This window comes from Pongo abelii, chromosome 1 (genome assembly GCF_028885655.2).
Source record: "Pongo abelii isolate AG06213 chromosome 1, NHGRI_mPonAbe1-v2.0_pri, whole genome shotgun sequence".
Classification (NCBI taxonomy): Eukaryota; Metazoa; Chordata; class Mammalia; order Primates; family Hominidae; genus Pongo; species Pongo abelii.
In genome coordinates this window covers 193,980,164-194,005,555 of record NC_071985.2, presented here as the reverse complement: position 1 = coordinate 194,005,555, position 25,392 = coordinate 193,980,164, and the positions used below count along the sequence as shown (strand labels likewise).

Below are 25,392 nucleotides of genomic sequence, written 5' to 3'. Positions count from 1 at the left end.
AGGTGGTCCACGGTAGCAGAAGGAGCCCAGCGAGGAGTCAGGGTTCCGTTTCCACGTGTGGGAACATGGGAGGAGATTGTATTTGGTACTTTCTGCCTGAGCCAGAACTGGGGGACCCTCCCAGTGGCATTGCTGAGGTGCTGCCGCTCAGCCAGGCATCTTTGGGAGATTCCAGACCTTGGTTCTATGGGAAGGTGGGGGCTGGGCATTCACTGACAAGGAAATGCTCCCGAATAGGGTGGGAGAAGCATTCGCTGGACCATAACCAAGTACTGACTACTGTCAACCAACCCGGCTCTTCACAGTTTTCATTTGACCCTGTTTCCAAGTGTTATTTTGCAGGCGTGGACACTGAGCCCAGAAGGTTAAGTGCCTTGACAAAGATCAGGCAGGTGAAAAGGAGGCACCCAGAAGTTGAACTGATAGATTTCTCTCATTCCATACTTTTATTTAGAAAAAAAGAAAACTGGCCGGGTGCAGTGGCTCACGCTTGTAATCCCAGCACTTTGGGAGGCCGAGGCGGGCGGATCACAAGATCAGGAGATCGAGACCATCCTGGCTAACATGGTGAAACCCCATCTCTACTAAAAATACAAAAAATTAGCCAGGCGTGGTTGCTGGCGCCTGTAGTGCCAGCTCCTGGGGAGGCTGAGGCAGGAGAATGGTGTGAACCCAGGAGGCGGAGCTTGCAGTGAGCTGAAATCGTGCCACTGCACTGCAGCCTGGGAGACAGAGCAAGACTCCGTCTCAAAAGAAAAAAAGAAAACTGAACGTCTCCCTTTCCCCACCATGGCTGCTGAGTTTCAGACGTGGCCTCCTGATGGTCCTGGCTGGATATTGTCACTTTGATACTTTAAGTTGGAAAAGCAGCTGTTAACCTCCAGAGCCATGGTCGCCACTCCTGTCCCATGGCTCGTGCCCTTTCACAGCCCTGGGGGGAAGGACAGAATCGCCACTTCGCAGACAAGGAGACTGATGTCACACAGGTTGCTCACAGGGTCAGGGCTGGGACCAGGAGCCCAGCTACTGGCCAGAGAATCTACCCTTTTCAATGCTCTCTTAGCGGCTAAAGCAGGGGCTGTCTGCCCACGAACCTTCACAGGGGAAAATCTGGGTCCCAACAAATGCTCTTCCTCAGCCCCAGCTTTGAGAAATATCTTTTCTATCCAAAGGCACAACCACTGGCCAGCTCCAGACCCACACGGCTCCAGCAAAGAAAAGGGCACTCCCTTTGCCCAGTCACAGTAATGCCTATTTTAGTGCCACACCCCAGGAAGTTTTATCAGTTTCTGATAAAAATCATTATTTTCCTAAAAAATTCCCAACTTCCAGGCTTGCCTGGAACAGCCAGGGGAGGCAGTTTCCTGTGCTGGAATTCCTGGGTGGTTTATTGATTTCACAAGCCCACAGCGGGGAAGTTTGGAACTCAGGTCGGTTCAGTTGAGCCAAAATCTTGAGTCAGCCTGGGTTGACCTCCAGGTCAGGCGGGGAGGGAGGCCACAGAGCACGGGCGTCCCCACAGAGCTGATGGGTTTGTGGGCTGTTCCCTCAGTCCTTGGATCCCACATGAAGTCAGCATGTGGTCTGCCGACAGGGATACCACTGAGCCCCAGGACCCACCCAGCAGCCCTGCTGCTGTGCCCTGGGGCACAAGCACATAGAGCCACGCTTTGAAAGCGGACAGGAGAAGCCGGGACTGAGCTGCTCCATCACTGTCACGTGCCCTGTGACAGCCAACAGCATGGACTGATTTCGTCTTGCAGATGGGGGATTCTTACACAGCCATGTAACATAGGGGGGTCTGCAGTTCCTAAACCCACTGAAATTGTCACCCAAGTCGTGTTGTGTGAGTGTGTTAGGGAAGAGAGCACACGTGTGTAGATATTCATGGTAGGAGGTCCAGAACTCTGCCATCAGTAACCTCTGCCTATGGGAAGAGATCGTGGCCTACATCATGGCATCTGAGCAGCCCAGCTCTCAGGCGAGCTTTTGCTGCGTGCCCAGCACCCTCAGGTGCTGTGGGACAAGGCAAGTTCATTTTTTCTCTGCCCTGGGCTGGGATGAGCGGCCACCTCCTCCTGGCCACACACGTCTGGCCCCATCCCCCATCCCACACAGCTGTTCGCCTGCCCGTGGCTGGACCAGGTCCCCACCGTGAGGACAGGAAGTGCTCCCCACATCCGCCTCAGCCCGCACAGCCTGGTGCTTTTCCAAACCTGACTGTGGTCACTGAGCCCAGTAACCAGAGAGAATTTTTAAAAAGACTCACAAACATATCATTGAAATCTCAGTGTTGGGTTTTGGGGAAGGCACTGGGTGGCTCCCACCCCTGCTTTCCGGAAACACAGATTTCTAGAGTTTGAAAGGGATGGGAGGCTAAAGTGAGACTGCCCTAAATATAGCGTCCTGGGTATTTCCGGATATTTCCGGACACCTGGGGAAATGTGGGCTTTATTCCGCAACTGCAGCCTTTGTTTGATTGGCAGGCCAGCCCCCGCCACGGGGCCCTGCTGCCCATCTCACTTCCAGCCTGGCCTCTACCCTCGCCTCCACCGTGTCTTCTAATTCCCCTCCACCCACGCCGCCTCCTTGCTGCCCCCGTCCCCTGTGCTTCCCACTGGCCAGAGGCGCAGCCCAGGCTCCTGGCCCGGGATTCGCACCCTCAGCAGGCAGGCCGCAGCAGAGCTCATGTGCCGTCCCCAACATCGCTGACCTGTGGGCGCCTCCACCCTGCGCATGCGAGGTCCCCTCTCCCTAGAGCACCCTCCCTGCCCCCTTCTCCACCTACCAAGACCCATCCCACCCTTCAAAGCCAGTTCAGATGCCACCTGCTCAGATCCCATCACCCAGTGAGACCCTCCGACTTCCCCAGCACCTGACTGACCTCTCTGGGAGTTGTCACTCCTGCCCTGGTTTTTCTTGTTCCTTTCCACGTTTCCCTCCTTCCTCTTCCACCTTGTTCCAGAAAGGAAACGTGGATCTCCTGCCCTCTGCTGTTTCCTGGTGCTTGCTTTCCCTGCCCTGCCCTCAGGCCCCTCTGTTCTGGCCCTCTGCCCTGGCTGGCTGGTCCCTGCAGGGCCCGTCTCCCTGACACCATGGCAGATTCCCACTCATGCCTCAGCCCAGCTCAGCTGTCAGCCCTGAGCCCTCCCCTGCCACACCTCCCATCCAGGCAGTGGGCAGGCTCTGGATGGCTTGTGTCCCCTGAGATGCCGTCGGTTATGTCAGTTATGTCCCTGTCTACCAGGTTTCCCTGCAGGGCCGGGGCCCTTTTCTGCCTTGGGTCCAATGTCCATCTTCCCTTTAGCCTGGAAGTTCCCAGAGGAGGCTCCCTCCTCTGTCTCATCTCTGAGTCCCAGGACCAGCTGGGCCGAGAAGGGGCGCAACGGGAGTTCGGGATTTGGAGCCTGGGGCCTGCTAAGCACCAGCCAGGTGCAGGGCTCAGGGTGAGCCTGGCTGCAGGGACTCTCAGCCCTGTCCACACCCTGGGACCAAGCCTGGAACAAACGTTTGCACAAAAGGAAGCTGGCCCCACCCAGGCCTCCCTGGGTCCCCTCCACCTTGACTGGTGGGTGGCTGGGGGCGGTGGCTCACACCAGCTCTGCCCCCTCCAGAGCCCGAGCCATTCCGAGTGCCAGCCCAGCGCTGCTTTGTCTTCTAGTGGAGCGAGACCGTGCCCTGGGCCACCAGGAGCCCCACTGGAAGGAGTTCTGCTTTGACCTGACCCAGATCCCGGCTGGGGAGGCGGTCACAGCTGCAGAGTTCCGGATTTACAAGGTGCCCAGCATCCACCTGCTCAACAGGACCCTCCACGTCAGCATGTTCCAGGTGGTCCAGGAGCAGTCCAACAGGTGCCTTCCCCTTGGCCCGGGTGCCCCCCCAACCCCCCACCTCACAGTCTCATGGTCAAGGCAGCCCAGCAGGGAGTGGGGGTGGGTGGAGCATTTCCCAGAGGACCCGAAAGAGACCCTCAAAGACGGGAAAGATGCTTGGCCCAAGCCCCCTGCACTGCGGGAAGAGCCCCAGCGACAGTCCTGCCTTCAAGTCCCTGCCCTGCCATCCTGGCTGTGGGGACTTGGACAGGTCACTGAGTCACTGAGCCTCAGTTTCCCCATGTGTACACCTCTGTGGGCTGAGGCAATGAGATGAGGCTCAGAAGGGGCGCAGTCAGAGTCAGGTAGGAGATGCTACGGTGACAGCCCCCAGCGGGCCCTGGAGACACGAAGGCAGCTGTGCCGGCCGCCGGTTAATTGTTCTTTCATGTCCACAGGGAGTCTGACTTGTTCTTTTTGGATCTTCAGACGCTCCGAACTGGAGACGAGGGCTGGCTGGTGCTGGACGTCACAGCAGCCAGTGACCGCTGGCTGCTGAAGCGTCACAAGGACCTGGGACTCCGCCTCTATGTGGAGACTGAGGATGGTGAGGCTGGGGGCTCTGCAGGAGCAGCCCCTGGGGCTTCTCTGTGCCAGCACAGGCAGCGGTAGTGGCTTCCTGTGGCCCTGGGTGCCCGGCCTCACCAACTATGCCCGCTGCAAGGGTCACTGAGGTCCAGGGCACAAGGTCTGGCCCAGTGGGGATGCTCCCTCCTCTCCCTCCGCTTCCCAGGAAGCAGGCAGCTCTTCCCACGGAGCAGCCTCCACCTTGGGAGTTTCTGTCCTGGGAAGGGAAGGAGGGGAAGTGGCTGTACCCTCAGGCACTGAGGCCAGGAGGCTGGCTTTGAAGCCCAGCTTGGCAGTGCCCTGCCTCAGTGACCTTGGCTGGGACTTACCTTTCCAGACCCCATCTTCTCTTCTGCAGGATGGGGATTCACGCCCTTGTTCATTCCACAGGTGACACTGGGGAGAGCCTCTTTTATGCCAGGCAGTAGGAATACAAAGGCCAAAGTGGGCACGAGATGGGTGTGTTTGAGGCCCAGCAAGGGGGCGCCATGGAGCAGCGGTGAGGGCGGGGGTCCCAGGGGCCATTCTGAGTCAGGGTAAACCAGGGCCAGGTGCTGGGGTTCTTAGCGTCGTTTATTTTATTTAATAGCAGTGGAGGACGACAGGATCTGATTCAGGTTTTAAAAGAGAACCCTCTGAGATGCCTCCCTGGGGGTGGAGCAGAGCTTCCCACCCTTTCCGTGGGCTGCACCCAATGACTTGCTTCCCGAAAGTGCGGTGTGGACAGGGCGTGGGGGACCTGACGCACAGTGCCTCAGCCAGGTGAGGAAGGCTCACTGCAGTGACTGGCACGGTGCTAGCATGTGCCCTGGGTGTAAGGGAGGGAGAAGGCCACTGAGCCGCAGAGGGCCCCCTCCGTGAACCCAAAACCCCAGTCCAGCCATGAGAAAACCGTCAAACAAGCGCAAAGAGAAGGGCTTTCCGCAGAATACCTGACAAGCGCTTCTCAAAACTGCCAAGCTCATCAAAAAAAGGGAAGGTTGGGAAATTGGAGGAGCCCAGAGGCACCTAAGAAGACCAGCTCAGTGCATGTGGGGTCCTGGGTGGAGTCCTGGACCAGCAAAAGGGCATTAGGGAAAAGTTATGAAATCCAGATCAATCATGGTGTTTACTTAATAATAAGGTATCAGTACTGGTTCATTAGTTATGAGAAAGGTACCCTACTAGTGTAAAATATTAACATTTCCCAGAGGAAACTGGGTCCAGGTGTATGGGAACTCCTTGTGTAGTTTTTTTTTTTTTTTTGAGACAGGGTTTAGCTCTGTTGCTCAGGCTGGAGTGCAGTGGCGCAGTCACAGCTGATGGTAGCCTCCAACTCCTGGGCGCAAGCGATCCTCCCACCTTAGCCTCTGTACTATCTTTGCAAAGTTTTATGTAACTATCAACTGTTGTAAAATTAAAACTTAATATATGCGTAAAGTAAAGAATCACCTGACTTCAGTGGGGAGAGCAGACTGAGATGGACAAGAGTGAAGTCAGAGAGACGTGTGGGGGCCCCACAGTGGTCCAGGTGGGCGCTGTGAGCGACTTGTTGGTAGCAGTGGAGATGGAGAAAGATGAGTCGATTTCAGTGTCAGGACATGCTTATAGCTGGTGAGGAGGTGAGGGAATGGGAGGAAGCCTGAATGATGTGTGGTTGGAACCAGTGGATTTTTTTCAATAGGTTTTTCTTTTTGGGGAAAAGATAGATAAAGGGCAGGTTTGAGGTGGGTGGCCGAGGGTTCTCTTTTGGCTGGAATATTACTGAGCGCCCTGGGATGTTACTGAGATCACTGGTCCTCATGGAAATGCCATTCCAGGGACAGGTGAGCGTGAAGACCCAGGCGAGGGAAGTGCTGGCATGTAAGTGGATTTAAAGCATGGGATGGGACCAGGTCATCTAGGGAAGGAGGGTAGTGATGGAGAAGAAAGAGGGTCTGGCCCAGAGCCCTGGGACCTCCAACATCCAGAGACCTCACAAGGAGGGACCACAGAGAGCCCACAGAGACCAGCCAGGGAGGGAGCAGGACACCTGAAGGATGAGGTGACCCAGACGCCAGAGTAAAGTGTTTCCAGAAGCAAGGGTTTGTCATTTGTGTCCTGCTGTGGGCGCTGAAGGCAAGAACAGAGAAGTGACCAAGGATTTTGCCATCACAGAGGTTGTTGATGACCCAAATATCCGTGGAGTGTGGGTCTGACTGAGGAGGTGGAGGGAAACAGGCAGTGGAGGCAGGAGACAGCTCTTTCTAGAACCTTTGCTGGGGAAGGGGAGCAGAGACATGGGCTGGGGCTGTAGAGAACCCGCGACAAGGCAGGTCCTTTACAGGTGAGGAGACGCCTGCACACTGCTCTGGTGATGCAGTGATTCTGTGCAGAGGGAAGAAAACTGCAAAATTCCACACAAGTTGGAGCAGGGAGCTGGAGTGGGGGAGGTGGAGAGGGTGGGGGGATGCAGAGGACAAGACGGGGGGCCTCTTCAGAGCAGGGACCCTTCCTGATGGAAGTGAGGGATAGTGTCCCCACTGTCGCAGTGAGGGGTGAACCTGAGCTCTGAGGGGCTGTAGTGGGGCAGGCACTCACTCTCTGGGTTGTCACAGGATTAAAGGAGGGTGCTTGGCACAGAGATGCCCAGTGAAGGTGTTCATGAGCGTCGGTGTCACCCAGCGGCGCCTGCTCATTAGATACTTGGTGTCTCTAATGAGCTGGGGAAGCTGGGGGGAAGCTTGGGCGGGGCGGTTGGAGTTTGTGTCTGAAGCTCCACTGGGGCAGGAGGGGATCTGGCCGGTGTCCTCCACGCGGAGCCTGACCTCAGCTCTGTCCTGCGCCCGGGCCTGTGCGCTGGACACGGAGGACTGACTCGGGCGGCCCCAGCCCAGGGCGGAGCAGGGGAACGGCCCCTCCCTGTCGCGGGTCGCAGGCTTGGCCTGGAGGCTGCGCCTGGCCGTGGAGACCTGCTGGGAGGGAGTGCGTCAGGGCGCGGGCGCCCTCCCTGCTCTGTGACTCGCGGCCCGAGGCGCACGCGGGGCTCACACCGCCTGTCCTGGCCTCCGACCCGGGCCGACTATGGCGGCGCTGCGGCTCCTGGCGTCGGTGCTCGGGCGCGGGGTCCCCGCCGGCGGCTCAGGGCTCGCGCTGTCCCAGGGCTGCGCCCGCTGCTTTGCCACCAGTCCCCGGCCTCGCGCCAAGTTCTACACGGACCCGGTGGAGATGGTGAAGGACATCTCTGATGGGGCGACCATCATGGTCGGGGGTTTCGGGCTCTGCGGGATCCCCGAGAACCTGATCGCCGCGCTGCTCAGGACCCGCGTGAAAGACCTGCAGGTGGTCAGCAGCAACGTGAGCGTGGAGGACTTCGGCCTGGGCCTCCTGCTGGCCGCCAGGCAGGTCCGCCGCATCGTCTGTTCCTACGTGGGCGAGAACACGCTGTGCGAGAGCCAGTACCTGGCAGGAGAGCTGGAGCTGGAGCTCACGCCCCAGGGCACCCTGGCCGAGCGCATCCGCGCGGGGGGCGCTGGGGTGCCCGCCTTCTACACCCCCACGGGCTACGGGACCCTGGTCCAGGAAGGGGGCGCCCCCATCCGCTACACCCCGGACGGCCACCTGGCGCTCATGAGCCAGCCCCGAGAGGTGAGGGAGTTCAACGGCGACCACTTCCTTTTGGAGCGCGCCATCCGGGCAGACTTTGCCCTAATGAAAGGCTGGAAGGCCGACCGGGCAGGAAACGTGGTCTTCAGGAGAAGCGCCCGCAATTTCAACGTGCCCATGTGCAAAGCTGCAGACGTCACGGCGGTGGAGGTGGAAGAGATCGTGGACGTGGGGGCTTTCCCCCCAGAAGACATCCACGTTCCTAACATTTATGTAGGTCGCATAATAAAGAGGCAGAATACGAAAAACGAATTGAGCGCTTAACGATCACGAAAGAGGAAGATGGAGACGCCGAAAAGAAAGGATGCCAGGACGCGCATCATTAGACGCGCAGCTCTGGAATTTGAGGACGGCATGTAAGCCAATCTGGGCATAGGCATCCCCCTGCTGGCCAGCAACTTCATCAGCCCCAGCATGACCGTCCATCTTCACAGTGAGAACGGGATCCTGGGCCTGGGCCCGTTTCCCACGGAAGATGAGGTGGATGCCGACCTCATCAATGCAGGCAAGCAGACGGTCACGGTGCTTCCCGGGGGCGGCTGCTTCGCCAGCGACGACTCCTTCGCCATGATCCGAGGGGGACACATCCAACTAACCATGCTTGGAGCCATGCAGGTTTCCAAATACGGCGACCTGGCGAACTGGATGATCCCTGGCAAGAAGGTGAAAGGCATGGGCGGTGCCATGGACCTAGTGTCCAGTCAGAAGACCAGAGTGGTGGTCACCATGCAGCACTGCACAAAGGACAACACCCCCAAGATCATGGAGAAATGCACCATGCCGCTGACCGGGAAGCGGTGCGTGGACCGCATCATCACCGAGAAGGCCGTGTTTGACGTGCACAGGAAGCAAGGGCTGACGCTGACGGAACTCTGGGAGGGCCTGACGGTGGACGACGTCAAAAAGAGCACGGGGTGTGCCTTTGCTGTGTCCCCGAACCTCAGGCCCATGCAGCACGTGGCACCCTGATGGGACCCGGATCTGGTCGGGGAGGTGCGCTCCTCAGGGGTCCCACTGGGTTCCCCAGGGGACGTTGGTTACCGCAAGAATACATTTCCCCAGCGCTGGGAGGGGTTTGCTGCTGGCCTCCGACTTTCCTCCCTAGGTGAACTAGGTGGACTGTGCTCCTCTGAGAGCTGCGACTTTAATTAAAAACAAAAGGAAAACAGATCAGCTCCTCTCTGTGTTCCTCCAGCACTGCAAGGAAGGAGAGGAGTAGGGTGGGGGAGCTTCTTCAGGCCTGCCAAATGCAGGGCTCTGAACCGAGACCAGTTGTTAGTCCTCTTTCGCCACCCCCATCTCCCCCAGCCATACCCAGCCAGGCCCCTGCAATTTGCTGGGAAAGTATATGACAATCCTGGCTCTGACCCACCTTGCTCTGGGACCTTGGACAGTTGCTGCTCTCTCTGGGCCTTAGTTTCTGCTTCTGTAAAATGGGAACCCGGGATTAGCTGCTTCAAGAGTCCCCAGTCAGGCTCGCCTGGCCTGTGAGACCTACAGAGGGGTTCCCAGCACCCAAGGCAGGCCTGGCTCAGAGGGGCTCTGTGAGGGTCTGTGGTGTAACTGATCTAATGCAACATTCTATCCTGTGTCTGGGAGAACCCCCCATAAGACCCTTGAACACAGCTGCACAGAAACAAATAGTGAGGAAAGCCTGCAGGACTGACGGCCTCCCAGGCCCCATGGCAGGCAGGGCTCCCCAGGGAATCGCAGGACAGAGCTGCACGTGGAGCCAGGAGGGCTGCCCTGGGCCCCAGGCCGTCCCCATGTGTCAGCCAGTCCACAGAGTGCCACTCCAGTGCCCGGGCTGGTGACCGTCATCACCCCACAGAGGCTGCTCTGTTCTCTCCCCGTTGTGACCTCACTTGCCTTTTCCTCTGCGCCCCGGCTCTGTTCCTTGTATTTCTGCTGCTTCCCCATAACCTTGACTCACCGTGAACCAAGCTCTGCCCAGTGGATTCTCTCTGGGCCTCCCTGTCAGCGCCTGCAGCTCACAGCTTCCCTGTCTCAGCAGCTCTTGTCCACGCTCCTTTGTTTGTGGCAGGTGATGTCACTGGTCAAAGGTTGGTCTCTGGATTCACTGGTTGTTCAGTCAAGTGGCCAGCAGACACCGGGACTGAGGCACAGCTGCTTAAGGGCTGACCTTTGAGTGGGACTGAGGGTGGGGCAGGCAGTGTCCTTGACCTGTAGGGTGTACTGGAGAACTACGTAGGAATCAATACATCTGTATGTATAATGTCTGTCTAAGTGTATGTGCATCTGTTTATACAGACCCACATATATGCATGTGTGTACATACGTGTGTACATCTGTGCTTGTAAAGTGGAGGTGAAATGTGCTTTCGTGTAAACTGAACAACTGGCACTGTTTAAAGAGACAAGACAATGAGCTGGTAATCATGCTTCTGCGATTCAGTATCAGGAAATTTCACCCATGCATGGAGTGAAGAGGCTCTGTTGCACTCCCATCTTTATCGTGAAAATCAGGAAGTAACCTATGTATCTGAAGATGAGCCAATATCAAGTAAATTATGGTGTACTGCTCCAAGGGATTTTATACATTTGAAATGTTTATTTTAGAGACTTTTTTTTTTTTTTTTTGAGATAGAGTTTCACTCTTGTCCCCAAGGCTGGAGTGCAATGGCGCAATATTGGCTCACTGCAACCTCTGCCTCCTGGGTTCAAGCAATTCTCTTGCCTCAGCCTCCCGAGTAGCTGGAATTACAGGCACACGCCACGACGCCCGGCTAATTTCTGTACCATGTCGGCCAGGCTGGTCTCAAATTCCTACTTGAACTCCTGACCTCAAGTGATCTGCCTGCCTCGGGCTCCCAAAGTGCTAGGGTTATAGGCATGAGCCACGGCGCCCACCCTGTCAAGACTTTTTTAAACAGCAAACTTTTCTTTTTTTTTTTTTTTTTTTGAGACAGGATCTTGCTCTGTCACCCAAGCTGGAGTGCAGTGGTGCAAACATGGCTCACTTCAGCCTCCCAGGCCCAAACAATCCTCCTGCCTCAGCCTCCCAAGTAGCTGAGACCACAGGCATGTGCCACCACACCCAGCTAATTTTTTTATTTTTAGTAGAGATGGGGTCTGTTTCCCAAGCTAGTCTTGAACTCCAGGGCTGAAGCCATCCTCCAGCCTTACCTTCCCAAAGTGCTGGGATTACAGGTGTGAGCCACCATACCTGGCTACTTGAAAGTTGAAAAAAAAAAACGAGGACTTCTTTGCTGGGCTGACAACTGTGTAAAACTTAAATGGACAGAATAGCCCAGAAAAATGAAAATGTATGGGAGTTGGAGGGGCTTTAAAATGGTACTTTTTCTCAAAACTTTATCATTGTTAACTGCTTTTACAATAGAAGGGTTATTGAAATCCAAACAAGTACAGGAGGATACACAGTTTTATTGGTGAGGCTTGGCATCTCCAGGGTTAGTTATCATGTTTTCAGCAGCATCCTCCGTCTGGAAGCAGCTGTGGGGGACAATCCCGTTTACAGGCTTCACTCCTCCTGGGGCTGAGGCCCAAGTCAGATCTCTGCTTCAGCCTTTTCTTTCTTTCTTTTCTGTCCATAAACCCAGCTCGTGCATAAGAACTTGGGCTCTGGAATGAGACTGCCGCAGGCTGAAACCTGGGCTCTTGGACTTGGTTCCAATGTCTCTGCTCTGCCTGGCATCTCCCTCGTGGGCATCAGGGAGACAGTTAATGCCCTGCTCTTGGGCTGTGCCCAGCAGAGCAAGCACTCGCTAAACCTGGCAGATGCTGCCACGAGCTGTCTCGGTGATAAATTTGACATTCACACCCCAGAAAGTGCGGGACGGAAGACAGAACACAGGCCTCAGGGGTCCTTGGACCGAGGTGGGAGCGCTGGTTCTCGGAGTCACCGGCAGTAGGACTCTGGGTCTCCTGTGAAGTAGGAGCTGCAGGGTTACCGTAAAGACCCAATGAGGTGATCCGTGGGAAAAATCTTCAAACTTGTAAAACACTTCACAAATGTTATTATTTGTGACACAGCTGTCACTAATAACGCCGCCTGCGGCTCACTGAGGCCCTCTACCCCCCCCCCACCTCCTCCAAATCTGCCCCCAGGAGAGATGTGGACTGGCTGGGGCTGGACCAAGGACTCCAGGCTTCAGATGTGGAAACTAAGGCTCAGCAGGGCCCCTTGGGTCCTCAGCCTCCATGCTCCTGGACCTGCCCAGGACCTGCCCTGCTGTGTCTGCTGCAGGGCCACTGCCCGTGAGTGACCACTCTCTCCTTTCTGTCTCAGGGCACAGCGTGGATCCTGGCCTGGCCGGCCTGCTGGGTCAACGGGCCCCGCGCTCCCAACAGCCTTTCGTGGTCACTTTCTTCAGGGCCAGTCCGAGTCCCATCCGCACCCCTCGGGCAGTGAGGCCACTGAGGAGGAGGCAGCCAAAGAAAACCAACGAGCTGCCGCAGGCCAATCGACTCCCAGGGATCTTTGGTGAGGGTCGGGCAGGCTGGGGCCGAGGCCCTACGGGCTTCTGGCTGAGAGAGACAGGGCGAGAACCAAGTGGTGGCCCAGAGCCCTCAGGCTCAGGTCGGTTCAAGCTGACGGCCACTCTCCAGGCCACCTTTCCTGACATCATCTTTGCCCTGATGCACCCTGGTGACCGGCACTCCAGAGGCCTGTCCTGGCTGTCCCTGCTTCCCAGAAGGCCCCCTCTCTCCCCCTGGCTCCTCCAGGTCTTTCTCAGGAGCCTCCATCAGAATCGGCTGCCCCTTCCCTGGGAGCCGCAGCCCCTCATGACCCGCGGTTGGGCCTGGGCACCCTGCAGGATCCTCGGCTGCTTATGCAAAGTTTTCTCCCCAACTGGGCCAAGCCCTTCAGGATCAGGGACAGGCCTGACCCAACCCCATGCCCTCCTTCCCAGGGAGTCGGCCCTTGACTGGCCTGGTCGTGAGCCACTTGAACCTGAGGAATGGGTGTGGCAGGAGAGGGTGGGCTGGAGTCACAGGGGCCCCCAGAGAGGAGGAGGCACAAGATGGCCGAGGGTCCTGCTGGGCTGTTTACTGGAGCATAAAGACGCTCATAGGCTGAAGGACAGGGGAGGACTGGGCACAGTGTCACTCTAGCCATTGGGAGCCATGGCAGGCTCTTGAGCTGGGTCATGGTACAAGCAGAGTTCCAGGGATGGGCTTTATGAGACCAAATGGTTTCCTGTCATTCATTTATTTGACAAATGTGCTCATCAGGGCATCCCCCACCCTGGTACCCCATAGTAGCTGCACACATAGTAGCTGCACACAGCAGGAACCCCAGAAAAGACCTTGCCCCTTCTGTCCCTGCAGATGACGTCCACGGCTCCCACGGCCGGCAGGTCTGCCGTCGGCACGAGCTCTACGTCAGCTTCCAGGACCTCGGCTGGCTGGTAATTGCTGACTCTCCTTGTTTCTCAAATGACAATCACCACCTGTAGATCAGAAGTGAATCTGTAGGGAGGACATAGAATCATGGGTGACTTCAATTTTCTTATGTATTTTTTTCTTCTGTGTTTTCCAAGTTTTCTAAAGTGAGAATATGGTGAGAAAGTTTTTTTTTTTTGTTCTGTTTTTTGTTTTTTTTAAAACCATGAAAATGAAGACTAAATCAACCAACTAAGCTGTCAGCATTGCCGCAGGGTAACTGAGACCTCCCTGCATCGGCTGCGACTGCAGCTCTGGGAGGCATGGGCAGGGGAGGGCCGGCTGGGGAGGGGACGCAAAGCGAAGACGGGGGATGTTGGGCCTGAGCTCCTGCCTAGCCTTGTCTGCTGGGGGTTCCTGGATGGATTCAAGCCTCTTGGAGGAGACGGCCCTGCAGGGCTGGAGGATGGGTGTGGGCCCTGAGGCTCAGGGAGGGGCACATGGATGGGACTCACCTTCTCCCTTGCCCCCCAGGACTGGGTCATTGCCCCCCAAGGCTACTCGGCCTATTACTGTGAGGGGGAGTGCTCCTTCCCGCTGGACTCCTGCATGAACGCCACCAACCACGCCATCCTGCAGTCCCTGGTCAGTACCGTGCCCATGCTACCCAGCCCCCTGGGGTGGGGGCCCCTGTGGAGAGGGGTCTGGTCCAGCCAGCCGGGAGGGCAGTGAGGCCACCTGCTCCGCGTCTCAGGGGGCTTTGTCTGCACAGAGTCAGTAACGTCGCTAACTTCCCACAGCTCTGCAGGAACTGGTCCTCATACAGTCACACTACTACACGTAGACCCACACCCAAACATGGACACACGTGAACAGTCGTGTACACGTGCCTGTTCTATGCACCGAACAAACTCCTGTGGGACACTTAACGCACTTGTGTGCAGCGCTCAGAGGCACAGCACACGAAATAGATGTGTACACTGTGTGGGGGCTGTGTGATCTTAACACATGGGCCCTCGAATACGCTAGCAAGTCTGACCACCCATGATATGTGCGCACAGTGTGCGGGATGTGCGTGTGCACTCACCCACCTGTGCCGCACCGCAGGCAGGAAGCGTCTAGATGGTGTGGCTCTCAACCTTTTGGCTTTTCCCCCAGTTTCTCTCTTGGCCGTCTGTGTTTTCTCTGGATCCCCTGGCTTTTGATGCCTCGGTGTCTGGGGCAACCTTAAAGGACAAAAGCAGGCTTCTGATGGGATTACTGGTGCTGCTCACTGTTGAGTGCTCTGCGTGTTTGCGGATTCTGGCACCGAGGCTTCCTTCTAGAACTTTTTACCTAGAATCCCAGTTCCTGGTATTGCACAGCCTTGTTTTCCTCTTAGGATGTTCAACGGTCATGCCTTGATCAGGCGCGGTGGTTCACCCTGTAATCGCAGCACACGAGCCCAGAAGTTCAAGACAAGCCTGGGCAACACAGCAAAACCCTGTCTCTAAATTAAAAATTAAAACACACACACACACACGTGCGGACGCAATGCCTTGGTGTGAGAGGAAAGAAATTACCAAAAGCTGCTCTGAGCCTATGATAATGCTTCCTTTCTGAGCAGTCAAATGGCATTTGCTGGACACCTGGAGCCGCCTCCTTGGAAAGGCCCAGGGGTGATGAGGATGCGCGGGGTGGCCTGGCCCAGCCACCCTTTATGCCGTGTGGTTCTCACGGCTGCATGTGTGGGAGGTACACGGGAAGGTGACTGCACCTGCAGCTCCCGGACTCCATCTCCTCTGCCCCTGCCCCTGCCCCTCAGGGGCTCAACTAAAGTGAGTGCTCACAGACTGCAGGGCAGCAAACAGGCACTGTGCTCTAGCGGAGGCTGTCGGTGGGCACGGAAGCAAACCAACCGTGGAGCTGACACCTCCTGTGAGGAAGAGCAGAGCAGCCATGCTGTCAGTGGAGTGAGACTGGGTCCGGCCTCTCCACACAAGGAGGGGCACGTCAGCAGCTGGAGAAGGAATGTTCCAGCAGAAGGAGCAAGTGCAAGGCCCTAAGACAGGAGCAAGCTGGCCCTAAGTTCAGGGCCAGCAGGGAGGAGGGGCTGGGTGCAGTGAAGGGGAGGAGAGTGGAGGGAGGTGATGCTGGGATGAGCAGGGCCGGCTCCCCTAGGGCCTGGGGTTCCCTGGGAAGGAGGGTGGATTTTATTCCAAGCAACCCGAGAGGCTGTCAGAGGTCTTTAGCAAAGCAGTGTCCTGGTCTGCGTCACCCTCCAGAAGGACCTTTCTGGCTTGGGGAGGCTGATGGTGGGGGGAGTGGAAGGCAGAGAAGCAGGGGATGAGTGAGGGCTGCTGTGGTCACCTGTCAGGTGATGGCAGCTCCACCAGGCAGGTGATCCGAGGCAGCACGGAGGTGGAGGTTGAGCCAGGGGCTGCTCTCAGGGAAGGGAGGAGGCGAGAGGAGTCATCCAGGAGGCCTCCCAGGCGGGAGCTATGATGTCAGGGCGGGAGGAATTCTATGTTCCACTGAGGCCTCATTAGACCCCAAGTGCAGAAGTGGGGAGGGGGGCAGGATCTGCAAGTCTGGAGTTCAGAAGAGAGGTCCAAGCTGAGCCTGGGGAGTGGAGAGGCGCGGGCACGTGCAGGGCCTTGAAGTGCTGAGGGCCGATGCAGTCCTCTGGGGGAAGGAGCAGCCACAGGAGAGGGGCCGAGGCCTGGCCTCCCAGAGCCTGGGGAGGGAGGCCAGGGTGTGGGCAGGCAGAGCCTCTAGGGGTCCGAAGGGCCGAAAGAAGAAAGTGGTCCTTCCACGTTCCCCCTCAGGGACCTCACTAAGGGCACAAACCTGGTCATGAGGTTCTCCTTCCCATTATCCCCAGGAGGAAGTCTGAGCCCTTGGCCTGGGACTTGAGGCCCCTCATTAGCACCCTGCCCACCTGCCCCACACCCTGGGGCTGCCATGTGTCCCTCCCTGGGCACTGTGGGTCACCACGGCTCCTGCTCCCAGAGTTCTCAGGACTGCTCTTATTCCTGTTAATAATTCTTATTATTGTGCTGCTCCCATGTGGCTTGGAGATGGCCAGGGCAGGGAGCAGGTGGAGCTGGGGCGGGGCTGGGTGGGTCCTCGGAGGAGGCCACTGGCCTCATGCCCCTGCCTGTGTCCCCTTCCTGGCCAGGTGCACCTGATGAAGCCAGACGCAGTCCCCAAGGCGTGCTGTGCACCCACCAAGCTGAGCGCCACCTCTGTGCTCTATTATGACAGCAGCAACAACGTCATCCTGCGCAAGCATCGCAACATGGTGGTCAAGGCCTGCGGCTGCCACTGAGTCTGCCCGCCCAGCCCAGCTGCAGCTGCCCTTCTCATCTGGATCGGGCCCCGCAGAGGCAGAAAACCCTTAAATGCTGTCACAGCTCAAGCAGGAGTATCAGGGGCCCTCACTCTCTGTGCCTACTTCCTGTCAGGCTTCTGGTCCTTTCTAGGTACACCTCTGTGCCCCTCCCCTGGGGTTTGTGGCTGTCATCCTGCCCGACACTTTGGTGGCCTAAGGCACACAGCAGCCTCAGAGCCTGTGCTGACTGCACTGTCTGGAGTCAGCACAGAAGTCCTATCTTAGGACCTGTCAGACTGTGGCTGGCCCTGGATGGTCTGAGGTTGGCTGACCCAAGCTTTTCTCCATTCACCAGAGGGTTTAGGTGTGGGGAGAAGGGCTCTGCCTCTTCGCAGGTACAACACTGGCCATTTCTGGGCATAATTGGACACGCTCATGTTCTCAGCACAGTGTGTTCTGGGATTCTTCTCATTTGGTTCAGGGCGCAGTTAGCATATTAGAAAAAGAATAAGCTGGACATCCCCACGAAGCCACTGGGGATTTTTTTTGTTTTTTTTTTTTTTTTTTTTTTTAGACAGAGTCTCACTCTGTCGCCCAGGCTGGAGTGCAGTGGTGCAATCCCAGCTCACTGCAACCTCCGCCTCCCGGGTTCAAGCAATTCTCGTGCCTCAGCCTCCTGAGTAGCTGGGATTACAGGGGCCCGCCACCATGCCCAGCTCATTTTTGTATTTTTAGTAGAGACGGGGTTTCGCCATATTGGCCAGGCTGGTCTTGAACTCCTGACCTCAGGCGATCCAGCCGCCCGGCCTCCCAAAGTGTTGGGAGTACAGGTGTTAGCCACCGTGCCTGGCCACTGGGGATATTTTATGTCGTGTATTCCCTTGCCCTGGGCCTGCCCCTTCTCCTGCGTGGGAAAGAGGTATGACTCCCAGAGGAGCAAAGAATCCTGGGGGCTTCCAGTTCCCTCCACCATCTCTACCACGCTGACCCATTTGGGGCTCAGCACTGAGACAGAGGCAAGACCAGCAGCTCCAACATGTGGTGTAGGCTGGCATAGAGCAAATGCCCCCGCAGCCTACTCCCCTTGCCCATGGCTCATGTCAGTCATCAACCTACGTACCTTTCCCACTGAACCGGGACAGGGCCTCCAGGCCTCAGCACAGAACTGCAGACAGCCACCACCAGGCATTGTCAATAAGACCTCAGTTCCCCCTCCTGCCCCACTGCGGAGCAATCCATTCCATCCAAAGCAGGGTGACTGGCGGTCTCCGGCCAGGCATGGGGCAAGGGTGGGGACTGCCAGTGTTTGCTTGTGTCTAGGAGTTATGAATAAGCTGGCCACCAAAATTGGCGTCACCCTGGGTGCCCACCAGCGCTGTCCTGTGTCTTGGGTCTGTGAGTCAAAGAAAAGGTCCCTGTCCCAGGGAGTGACAGGCAGTAATTAGGCTGAGTTGGGTGGGGAGGTTTGTCTCAGCCTCTGCTGTTCCCGGAAACCGCTGTTCTCCCTGGAGCAGCCACTGGGAGTTGGAGTGTTTATTTGATTTCTGACTTGCTAAGCCTGTAATTTACCTGCTGGAACAGATAGAATCCAGCTCCCCAAACCATGTCATTAAAAGCAGATCCTGGGCCCGCCCCATCCACAGGCACAGCCCGGCAGGGTGGTTCCGCCTCCCCATGTGCCCAAGGATGCGCCTCTCTGGAGTTCACGTGCTGCACCCCCAGGGAGGGGTCTGGGGAGAGCTGGTCTGGCAGCCGGGGTGGAGGCTGGGGCCACGCTGAGGGACAGCAGCCCCTCCGCCTGGACCAAGGAGGGCCTCCGTGTGCAAGCGCAGAGGAAGAGACCCTCTCATGTACATAAAGGGTGGGCCCAGGCTGTCTGGAAGATGGTGAGTTCCCCACTAGTCTAAGGCTTCAAGCTCAGCTAGCAGGGATTGGAAGAGGCAATGGCCTGAGTGTTAGGAGACAGGTATTCTGGTTCCAACTCAGCTACTGACTTGGTGTCAGGACAAGTCCCCTTTCTTATTCATGCTTCAGTTTCTCATCTGCGACATGAGGACATAGGACTCTTTAATTCCAAAGGCTCTTCCAACCCAGAGAACCCGTCTGCCCCCATGACCTTCTCCCAGAGCTTGAGACATGGCCTGAGCCCCCGGCTGCCATAGGACTTGGGGCCTATCTGCCATTGCAGGACCTGATTTAACAGCTCTCTTCTTCCAATACTGGGCAGTAGAGTTTTGGAAACTGACAAATGTGTGGTCTCTTCAGTGCCCAGCGTGTAACCTGGCATGGTTTGGGTGTGCTAGGAGTTTGTGAAATGAATGTTTTCAAGACGCAAACGCTGCTACGCCCATCAGGTGTGCACAGCAGGCCTAAGGATCATGATGAGACTCCCTTTTTATGCAGCAAAGCACAAAGTGTGACAGTCGTGGCCTTCCTGGTGGCCAGACTTCTAGCAACTTTAGCCACCCACCAAATGACATCACATAGAGAAGGCCTCAGAAAGGGGGGAGGTCATATGGACACACAGCTGATGAAGGGTCAGTGCTCAGCTATCAAGGTCATCTTCTGGCCTGGTTGCCTCCCACAGCCCAGGATGCATTCAAGGCTGCACATCAGGAGTATAAATAAGGGTGGTCAACTCAGGCCCACTAGCTGCAACAAGTAGCCACTGACAGGGAGTCTGGGGCCATTCGGTGCAGGACAACCCCCAACCCAGTGGCCACCTTCACAACTGCAGCACAGTGCTGGCCTAATGCCAGGTGAGCGTGCAAAGTCCTGTTTCTTTGTCTTTATGTAGGGACCGGGTGATGTGCTTTAGAGAAATTCCCTACTATTTCACAGGAAAGAAGGCTGTGAAAAGTTAGAGGGCAGGTTTTGGAGCCAAGTCGACCTGGCATCAGGTCCTGGCTGCTTTTTTTTTTTTAAGACATGGTCTTGCTTTGTCACCCAGGCCGGAGTGCAGTGGCAGTGTCATGGCTCACTGCAGCCTCAACCTGCTGGGCTCAAGCAATCCTCCCACCTCAGCCCGAGTTGCTGGGATGACAGGCACATGCCACCATACCCAGCTAATTTTTATATTTTTTATAGAAACCAGGTCTCACTATGTTGCCCAGGCCAGTCTTAAACTTTGCCCAGGCCAGTCTTGAACTCCTGAGCTCAAGCAATCTTCCTGCCTCAGCCTCCCAAAGTGCTAGGATTACAGGCGTGAGCCACTTACCCGGCCTCTGCCTCTTGTTAATTTGACCACATCATGTACCTGCTGTGCCCGTTCCTTCCTCTGTAGAAGAGGGTGCTGGTCCTGCCCTTTTGAGGCCTCCATGAGGGCCAAATGTGCCATGGGACACTTAGTGCCATGCCTGCGCAGACCTGTGGAATAAACAGCAATTCTGAGCAGGCTCATTTTAAAGGGACTTGCAAATTTGGGCCTTCCTTGTGTGCCTTCCTCATAAAACCCACTCCTCCCAGAATATGCTTGGAGGTGCTGCTGTATTTACCCTGAGAGCTGTGCTTTTCCTCAAAAACCTAAACATGATCATCTCTTGGATGAGGTGTGGCCCTGCACCCTCGCCTGCTCGTGGAAGGAGTCTGGGCCAGCAGTGACCCGCGCGCTAGGGTCTCTGCTGAGGAAGTGGCAGGTGTGCGGCCCTGCCCTGGCCCCGTAGTGAGTGTGGGGCCCACTTGTGCCCTCATGGGCAGCTGAAGGGGGAGCTTTCTACCCCAGGTTCCTTTCCTTACTGAAAAGTCTTGAGCAACAGTTACTGCTCTCCACCCCCTGCTTTTTAAAAAATTTTTTTTCTCACGTAAGAAAATGTTATCTGTGTGCTGGGGAAAATTTTGAAAATAACAAAAACCAGAATACAAACACCCATAATCAATCACAAAGATAACCACTGTTCATAATTCCTTCCAGTCTTTTTACTTGGCACATATACATTTGTCTTTATATATGACATATGGATATTTTACAAAGTTAGGATCCTACTCTATGCACTGCTTAGTGATCGGATCTAGTCAATGTATGAAACATTTCGAAAGTTTCTGTGATTAAATGTTCTTTGAAAACATAACTGTTAGCAGCCTTCCATCCCTTCAGTTCTGCTTTAGCTTCTCCCTTGTATGTCTGGTCTTGCGTTCCCTTCCTCAGAGGCCGGGGTGGGGCTCCCGTGACCAGGGTGGCAGGCAGCCTAGTGCCGAGATCGCATGGCCACGAGGCTGGCCACGGGTCTGGAATCCCTGGGCCAAGAACCTCCTCTCCTTCTCTGTGCAGCAGTTGGCACAAGCAGGGGCAGGTGCCTCACCTCTGAGGCTTAGGTGACCTCAGAGTACAAGGGTCACAGATGGACCCACTGGGATAACTTCCGGGGAAACCCTGATGGTTCCTCTCCCACTGGCCTCTGGCTGGTCCCTTGGTCCCTCCTTCCCAGGGTAATCAGGCAAGCACAGCAATAAGGTCCTCCCTTGTTTCACAGGGTTGTGGGACCAGTTCTCCCTCCCGGGGCCTCGGGCCAGCCTGCCTGTCACCCCCAGAACCCACAGTGTTGAGCACTTCACACACATCCTCTTCTCTCCTGTGCTTCATGGCAGCCCTGAGTAGCTGCCTTATCCTGGCCTCAATGCTGCCTGTCCTGATGGCCATGACTGACCACCAGTAATGACACCGACATTGAGGAGTGAGAGTGCCTGCTGGGAAAGCTTCAGGCCCAAGCTGATCAAGGGGGAGAAGCCCCACCCAGGGTGCCAGAGGTGGAGCTGGCTTGGGGTCACTGGGGCCAGGGCAATAGGCTTCTCCTTTCCCTACCACCCTCACCCTGGTGGATATTCAACATCAAGACTTGATTCAGCCAGCACTCTGGGAGGCCGAGGCAAGTGGATCACCTGAGGTCAGGAGTTTAAGACCAGCCTGGCCAACACGGCGAAACCCCCGTCTCTACTGAAAATACAAAAATTAGCTGGGCATGGTGGTAGGTGCCTGTAATCCCAGCTACTTGGGAAGCTGAGGCAGAATTGCTTGAACCTGGGAGGCGGAGGTTGTAGTGAGCTGAGATCATGCCATTGCACTCCAGCCTGAGTGACAAAAGCGAAACTCCGTCAAAAAAAAAAAAAAAAAAAAAGACTTGATTCAGACAGAGCTCCTAGGACATGTCATGGGAGCCAGTGGGCAGCCCTGGGGGAGGTTTCTGGAGACTGATAGGGCTCAGCTTCAACACCTGAAAGAGGCCATGAGGTGGGCTGGCTGGCCCAAAACCAGTGCAGGGTGAGAGGCCATCTTAGCACAGGCTGTGCATCATGACACCACACTGCAGTTTCCAGGTAGGCCTGGGGTTGGGAAGGAGGAAGTAGGAGCCACCCCTGGCTTGTTTCTCCCCAGCACCAAGCACATCCGCTGACTAAAGAAGCGCCCTGGGTGCTCCTCGGTAATACAGTTCTGTTGGTTCAGGAAGTGCATAATGAGTGCCAGGTCAGTGAGACTGATTACAAATGTCCATCAGGCACAAGACCAGCTGGTGTGAGAGCAGGAATGGTAACTGACCAGAATGAGAAGACACAGGCACTTTTACATGGCTTTGACTTCTACTGCCCCATAATGGGCTGACGAGGGCATCTCCTAAGGGACTTGGCCTAAGAGAGAAGAGCAGCAGCAGAGATGCTATGGCCTGTCCCAGCAGCAACCTCTGAAAACACCTGGGACCTGGCTGGCAGGCAGCAGTATAAGAACTAGAATTTATTTTAGCAAACCAAAGAACAAAACATCCAGGAGCCACATTGGTGGGCCCACAGCAGACCCAGCAGCAAATGCCGGGAAAAGTGGTGGTTGGTGAAGGAGCACCTGTGCTGGTTCGTTGGCCCACAGCTGCACTTGGGAACAGTCCAGGCTGTGCCTACAGAGGTGCTCCAAGCTGACCCTACGGCAGGCCTCATGCCACAAATCCTGCTTGCTTCAAACAGGGCACCCTCGGTGCTGCCTCCTCTGAGGCTGGCAGCTCCTTCCTGGATGTGCGGGGGCAAGAGCAGAGTGGAGAGCAGAGAGAGTGCCGCCTCACACGTACTCCCCACAGTTGCCAATGATCACCTTCTGCCTTGGCTTCCCATCCTTGCCTTTGCAGACAGAATAGAAGAGGGGACACTCAGGGGAGTGAAGGAGCAGAATAAAGACAGACTTTAGGGACATCCACCCCTACCTGCCCCCTGGGGACACTGGCCCTAACAGTGGTGGAGCTCACAATCTAGTGAAATAGAGCCACCCAAAAAAGATGTGGATTCATCTCAGGAATGCAAAGTTGGTTTAACATCTAAAAATCAATCAATGTGATAGACAATTATAAATAGTATAAAGGACAAAAACCACATAATCATCTCAGATACAAAAAAAGCAGGAGACAAAATCCAACACCTTTTCATAATGAAAACTCAATAAACTAGGAGTGGAAGGGGGAACTTTCTCAATCTGATAAAAGGTATCAACAGAAAACTACATGTGAAAGACAAGATGCTTTCCCCCTAAGTTCAGGAACAAGACAAGGATATCTGCCCTTGACATTTCTATTCAACATTGTACTGAAGGTTCTAGCTAGGGTAATTAGGTGAAAAAAATGAAATGAAAGGCATCCAATCGGCAAGGAAAATGTAAAGCTATTTCTATTTGCAGATGACACACTCTTGCATATAGAAAATCCTTAAAAATCCACAAAAAAAACTATTAGAACTAATAAACAGGCCGGGCACGGTGGCTCACACCTGTAATCCCAGCACTTTGGGAGGCCAAGGTGGGTGGATCACAAGGTCAGGAGATTGAGACCATCCTGGCTAACACGGTGAAACCCCGTCTCTACTAAAAATACAAAAAATTAGCCAGGCATGGTGGCGGGCACCTGTAGTCCCAGCTACTCACGAGGCTGAGGCAGGAAAATGGCGTGAACCTGGGAGGTGGAGGTTGCAGTGAGCTGAGACCGTGCCACCGCACTCCAGCCTGGGCGACAGAGTGAGACTCCATCTCAAAAAAAGAAGAAAAAAAAGAACTAATAAACAAGTTTAGCAATGTTGCAGAATACAAGATCAATATACAATTGATTATATATATTTTTGTAGAGATGAGGTCTCATTATGTTGCCTCAGGCTGGTCTCAGACTCCTGGACTCAAGTGATTTTCCCACCTCAGTCTCCCAGCGTGCTGGGATTATGAGTGTGAACCGCCATGCCTGGCCTGTTTTGTGGTTTTCAAAGTATAAGCTGTATACATCTTTTAAACTTATTCCTAAATATTTTATTCTTTTTTATGCTATTGTAAGTATAATTGTTTTTCTTTTTATTCTGTTTTCAGGTTGTTCATTGCTGATGTATAGAAATATAATTGCTATATCTATGGCCAGGTGCGGTGGTTCACACCCATAATCCCAACACTTTGGGAGGCCGAGGCGGGCAGATCACGAGGTCAGGAGATCGAGACCATCCTAGCTAGCGTGGTGAAACCCTATCTCTATTAAAAATACAAAAAATTAGCTGGGCGTGGTGGCGGGCACCTGTAGTCCCAGCTACTCAGGAGGCTGAGGCAGGAGAATGGCGTGAACCCGGGAGGCGGAGCTTGCAGTGAGCTGAAATGATGCCACTGCACTCCAGCCTGGGTGACATAGCAAGACTCTGTCTCAAAAAAAAAAAAAAAGAAAAGAAATATAATTGATATATATATATATATAGATATATATATATATACATACATATTTTTTTTTTTTTTGAAGAGTCTTGCTCTGTTGTCCAGGCTGGAGTGCAGTGGTGCAGTCACAGCTGTCTACAAAAAAATTTTTAAAAATTAGCCAGGTGTGGTGGTGTGTGCCTATAGTTTCAGCTAGTTGTAAAGCTGAAACATAAGGACCACTTGAGTACAGGAGTTCTGAGACTGTGGTGAGCTGTGATTGCGCCACTGCACTCCAGCCTGGGCAATACAGTGAGACCCTGTCTAAAAAAAAGAATGAGAGAAACTATTTGCAAATTATACATCTGATAAGAGACCTATATCTAAAATATTTAAAGAATTCTGACTCGCTAGGCATGGTGGCTTACACCTATAATCCCAGCATTTTGGGAGGACAAGGTGGAGGACTGCTTGAGCCCCGGAGTTCGAGACCAGCCTAGATAACATAGCAAGACCCCATCCCAATTAAAAAAAAAAAAAAAAAGAAAACCGAAGAACATTACTGAAAAACACTGAAGAAGACCTAAACAAATGAAAAGATATCCTGTGTTCATGGATCAGAAGACTTAATATTGTTAAGATGATGATACTCCTAAATTCTTCACATTCAGTGCAATCTGTATCAAAATCCTAGCTGGCTTTTTTCATACGAGTTGACAAGCTTATCCCAAAATTCTTAAGAAATGTAAGAGACTCAGGATAACCAAAACAATCTTGAAAGGAAAAACAAAGTTGGAGGACTCGCATTTCCATAATTAAAAATTTACTACAAAGCTACGGAATTTAAGACACAGTAGTAATGGCCTAATGACAGACATACAGATCAACAAAATATAATTTAGAATCCAGAAGAAACCCTTACATTTATGGTCAACTATATTCACCAAGGACACCAAGACAATTAAACAGGAAAAAAACTAGCCTTTTCAACAAATGGTGCTAGGACGACTGAAAATCCACATG

General features: G+C 54.7%; 3 protein-coding genes across 21 annotated transcripts in view; 2 read left to right on the top strand and 1 right to left on the bottom strand.

Annotated features, from left to right (window-relative positions):
- The window catches only part of BMP8A (bone morphogenetic protein 8a), a 35,875-nt gene extending 15,871 nt beyond the window's left edge, over positions 1-20,004 (top strand). The window contains exons 2-7 of the mRNA XM_024248105.3: positions 3,662-3,851; positions 4,271-4,419; positions 12,333-12,527; positions 13,376-13,455; positions 13,964-14,074; positions 16,590-20,004. Coding sequence (XP_024103873.2) covers positions 3,662-3,851; positions 4,271-4,419; positions 12,333-12,527; positions 13,376-13,455; positions 13,964-14,074; positions 16,590-16,739 — 875 coding nt within the window. The 3' untranslated portion in view covers positions 16,740-20,004. The remainder of the gene's footprint in view (positions 1-3,661; positions 3,852-4,270; positions 4,420-12,332; positions 12,528-13,375; positions 13,456-13,963; positions 14,075-16,589) is intronic.
- Positions 4,462-9,231, top strand: LOC100447637 (succinyl-CoA:3-ketoacid coenzyme A transferase 2, mitochondrial-like). The gene is given in 3 exon segments (XM_054537632.2): positions 4,462-8,292; positions 8,295-8,361; positions 8,363-9,231. Coding segments are annotated over 3 exon segments (1,548 nt in total). The 5' UTR covers positions 4,462-7,481; the 3' UTR covers positions 9,033-9,231.
- LOC100938087 (peptidyl-prolyl cis-trans isomerase E-like) overlaps positions 12,525-25,392 on the bottom strand; it is a 37,699-nt gene continuing 24,831 nt past the window's right edge. For 4 of the 19 annotated variants that reach the window (XM_054537680.2, XM_054537691.2, XM_054537698.2 and 1 more), the window contains 3 exons: positions 19,999-20,108; positions 14,517-14,655; positions 12,525-13,478 (listed from right to left, as the gene is read on the bottom strand). In XM_054537680.2, coding sequence (XP_054393655.1) covers positions 13,425-13,478; positions 14,517-14,655; positions 19,999-20,108 — 303 coding nt within the window. In that variant the 3' untranslated portion in view covers positions 12,525-13,424. Of the gene's footprint in view, positions 13,517-14,516; positions 14,675-14,764; positions 14,853-15,778; positions 16,000-19,998; positions 20,109-25,392 lie in introns of those variants that run through there. The other 15 variants (XR_008515866.1, XR_008515865.1, XR_008515869.1 and 12 more) reach the window with 10 other exon arrangements.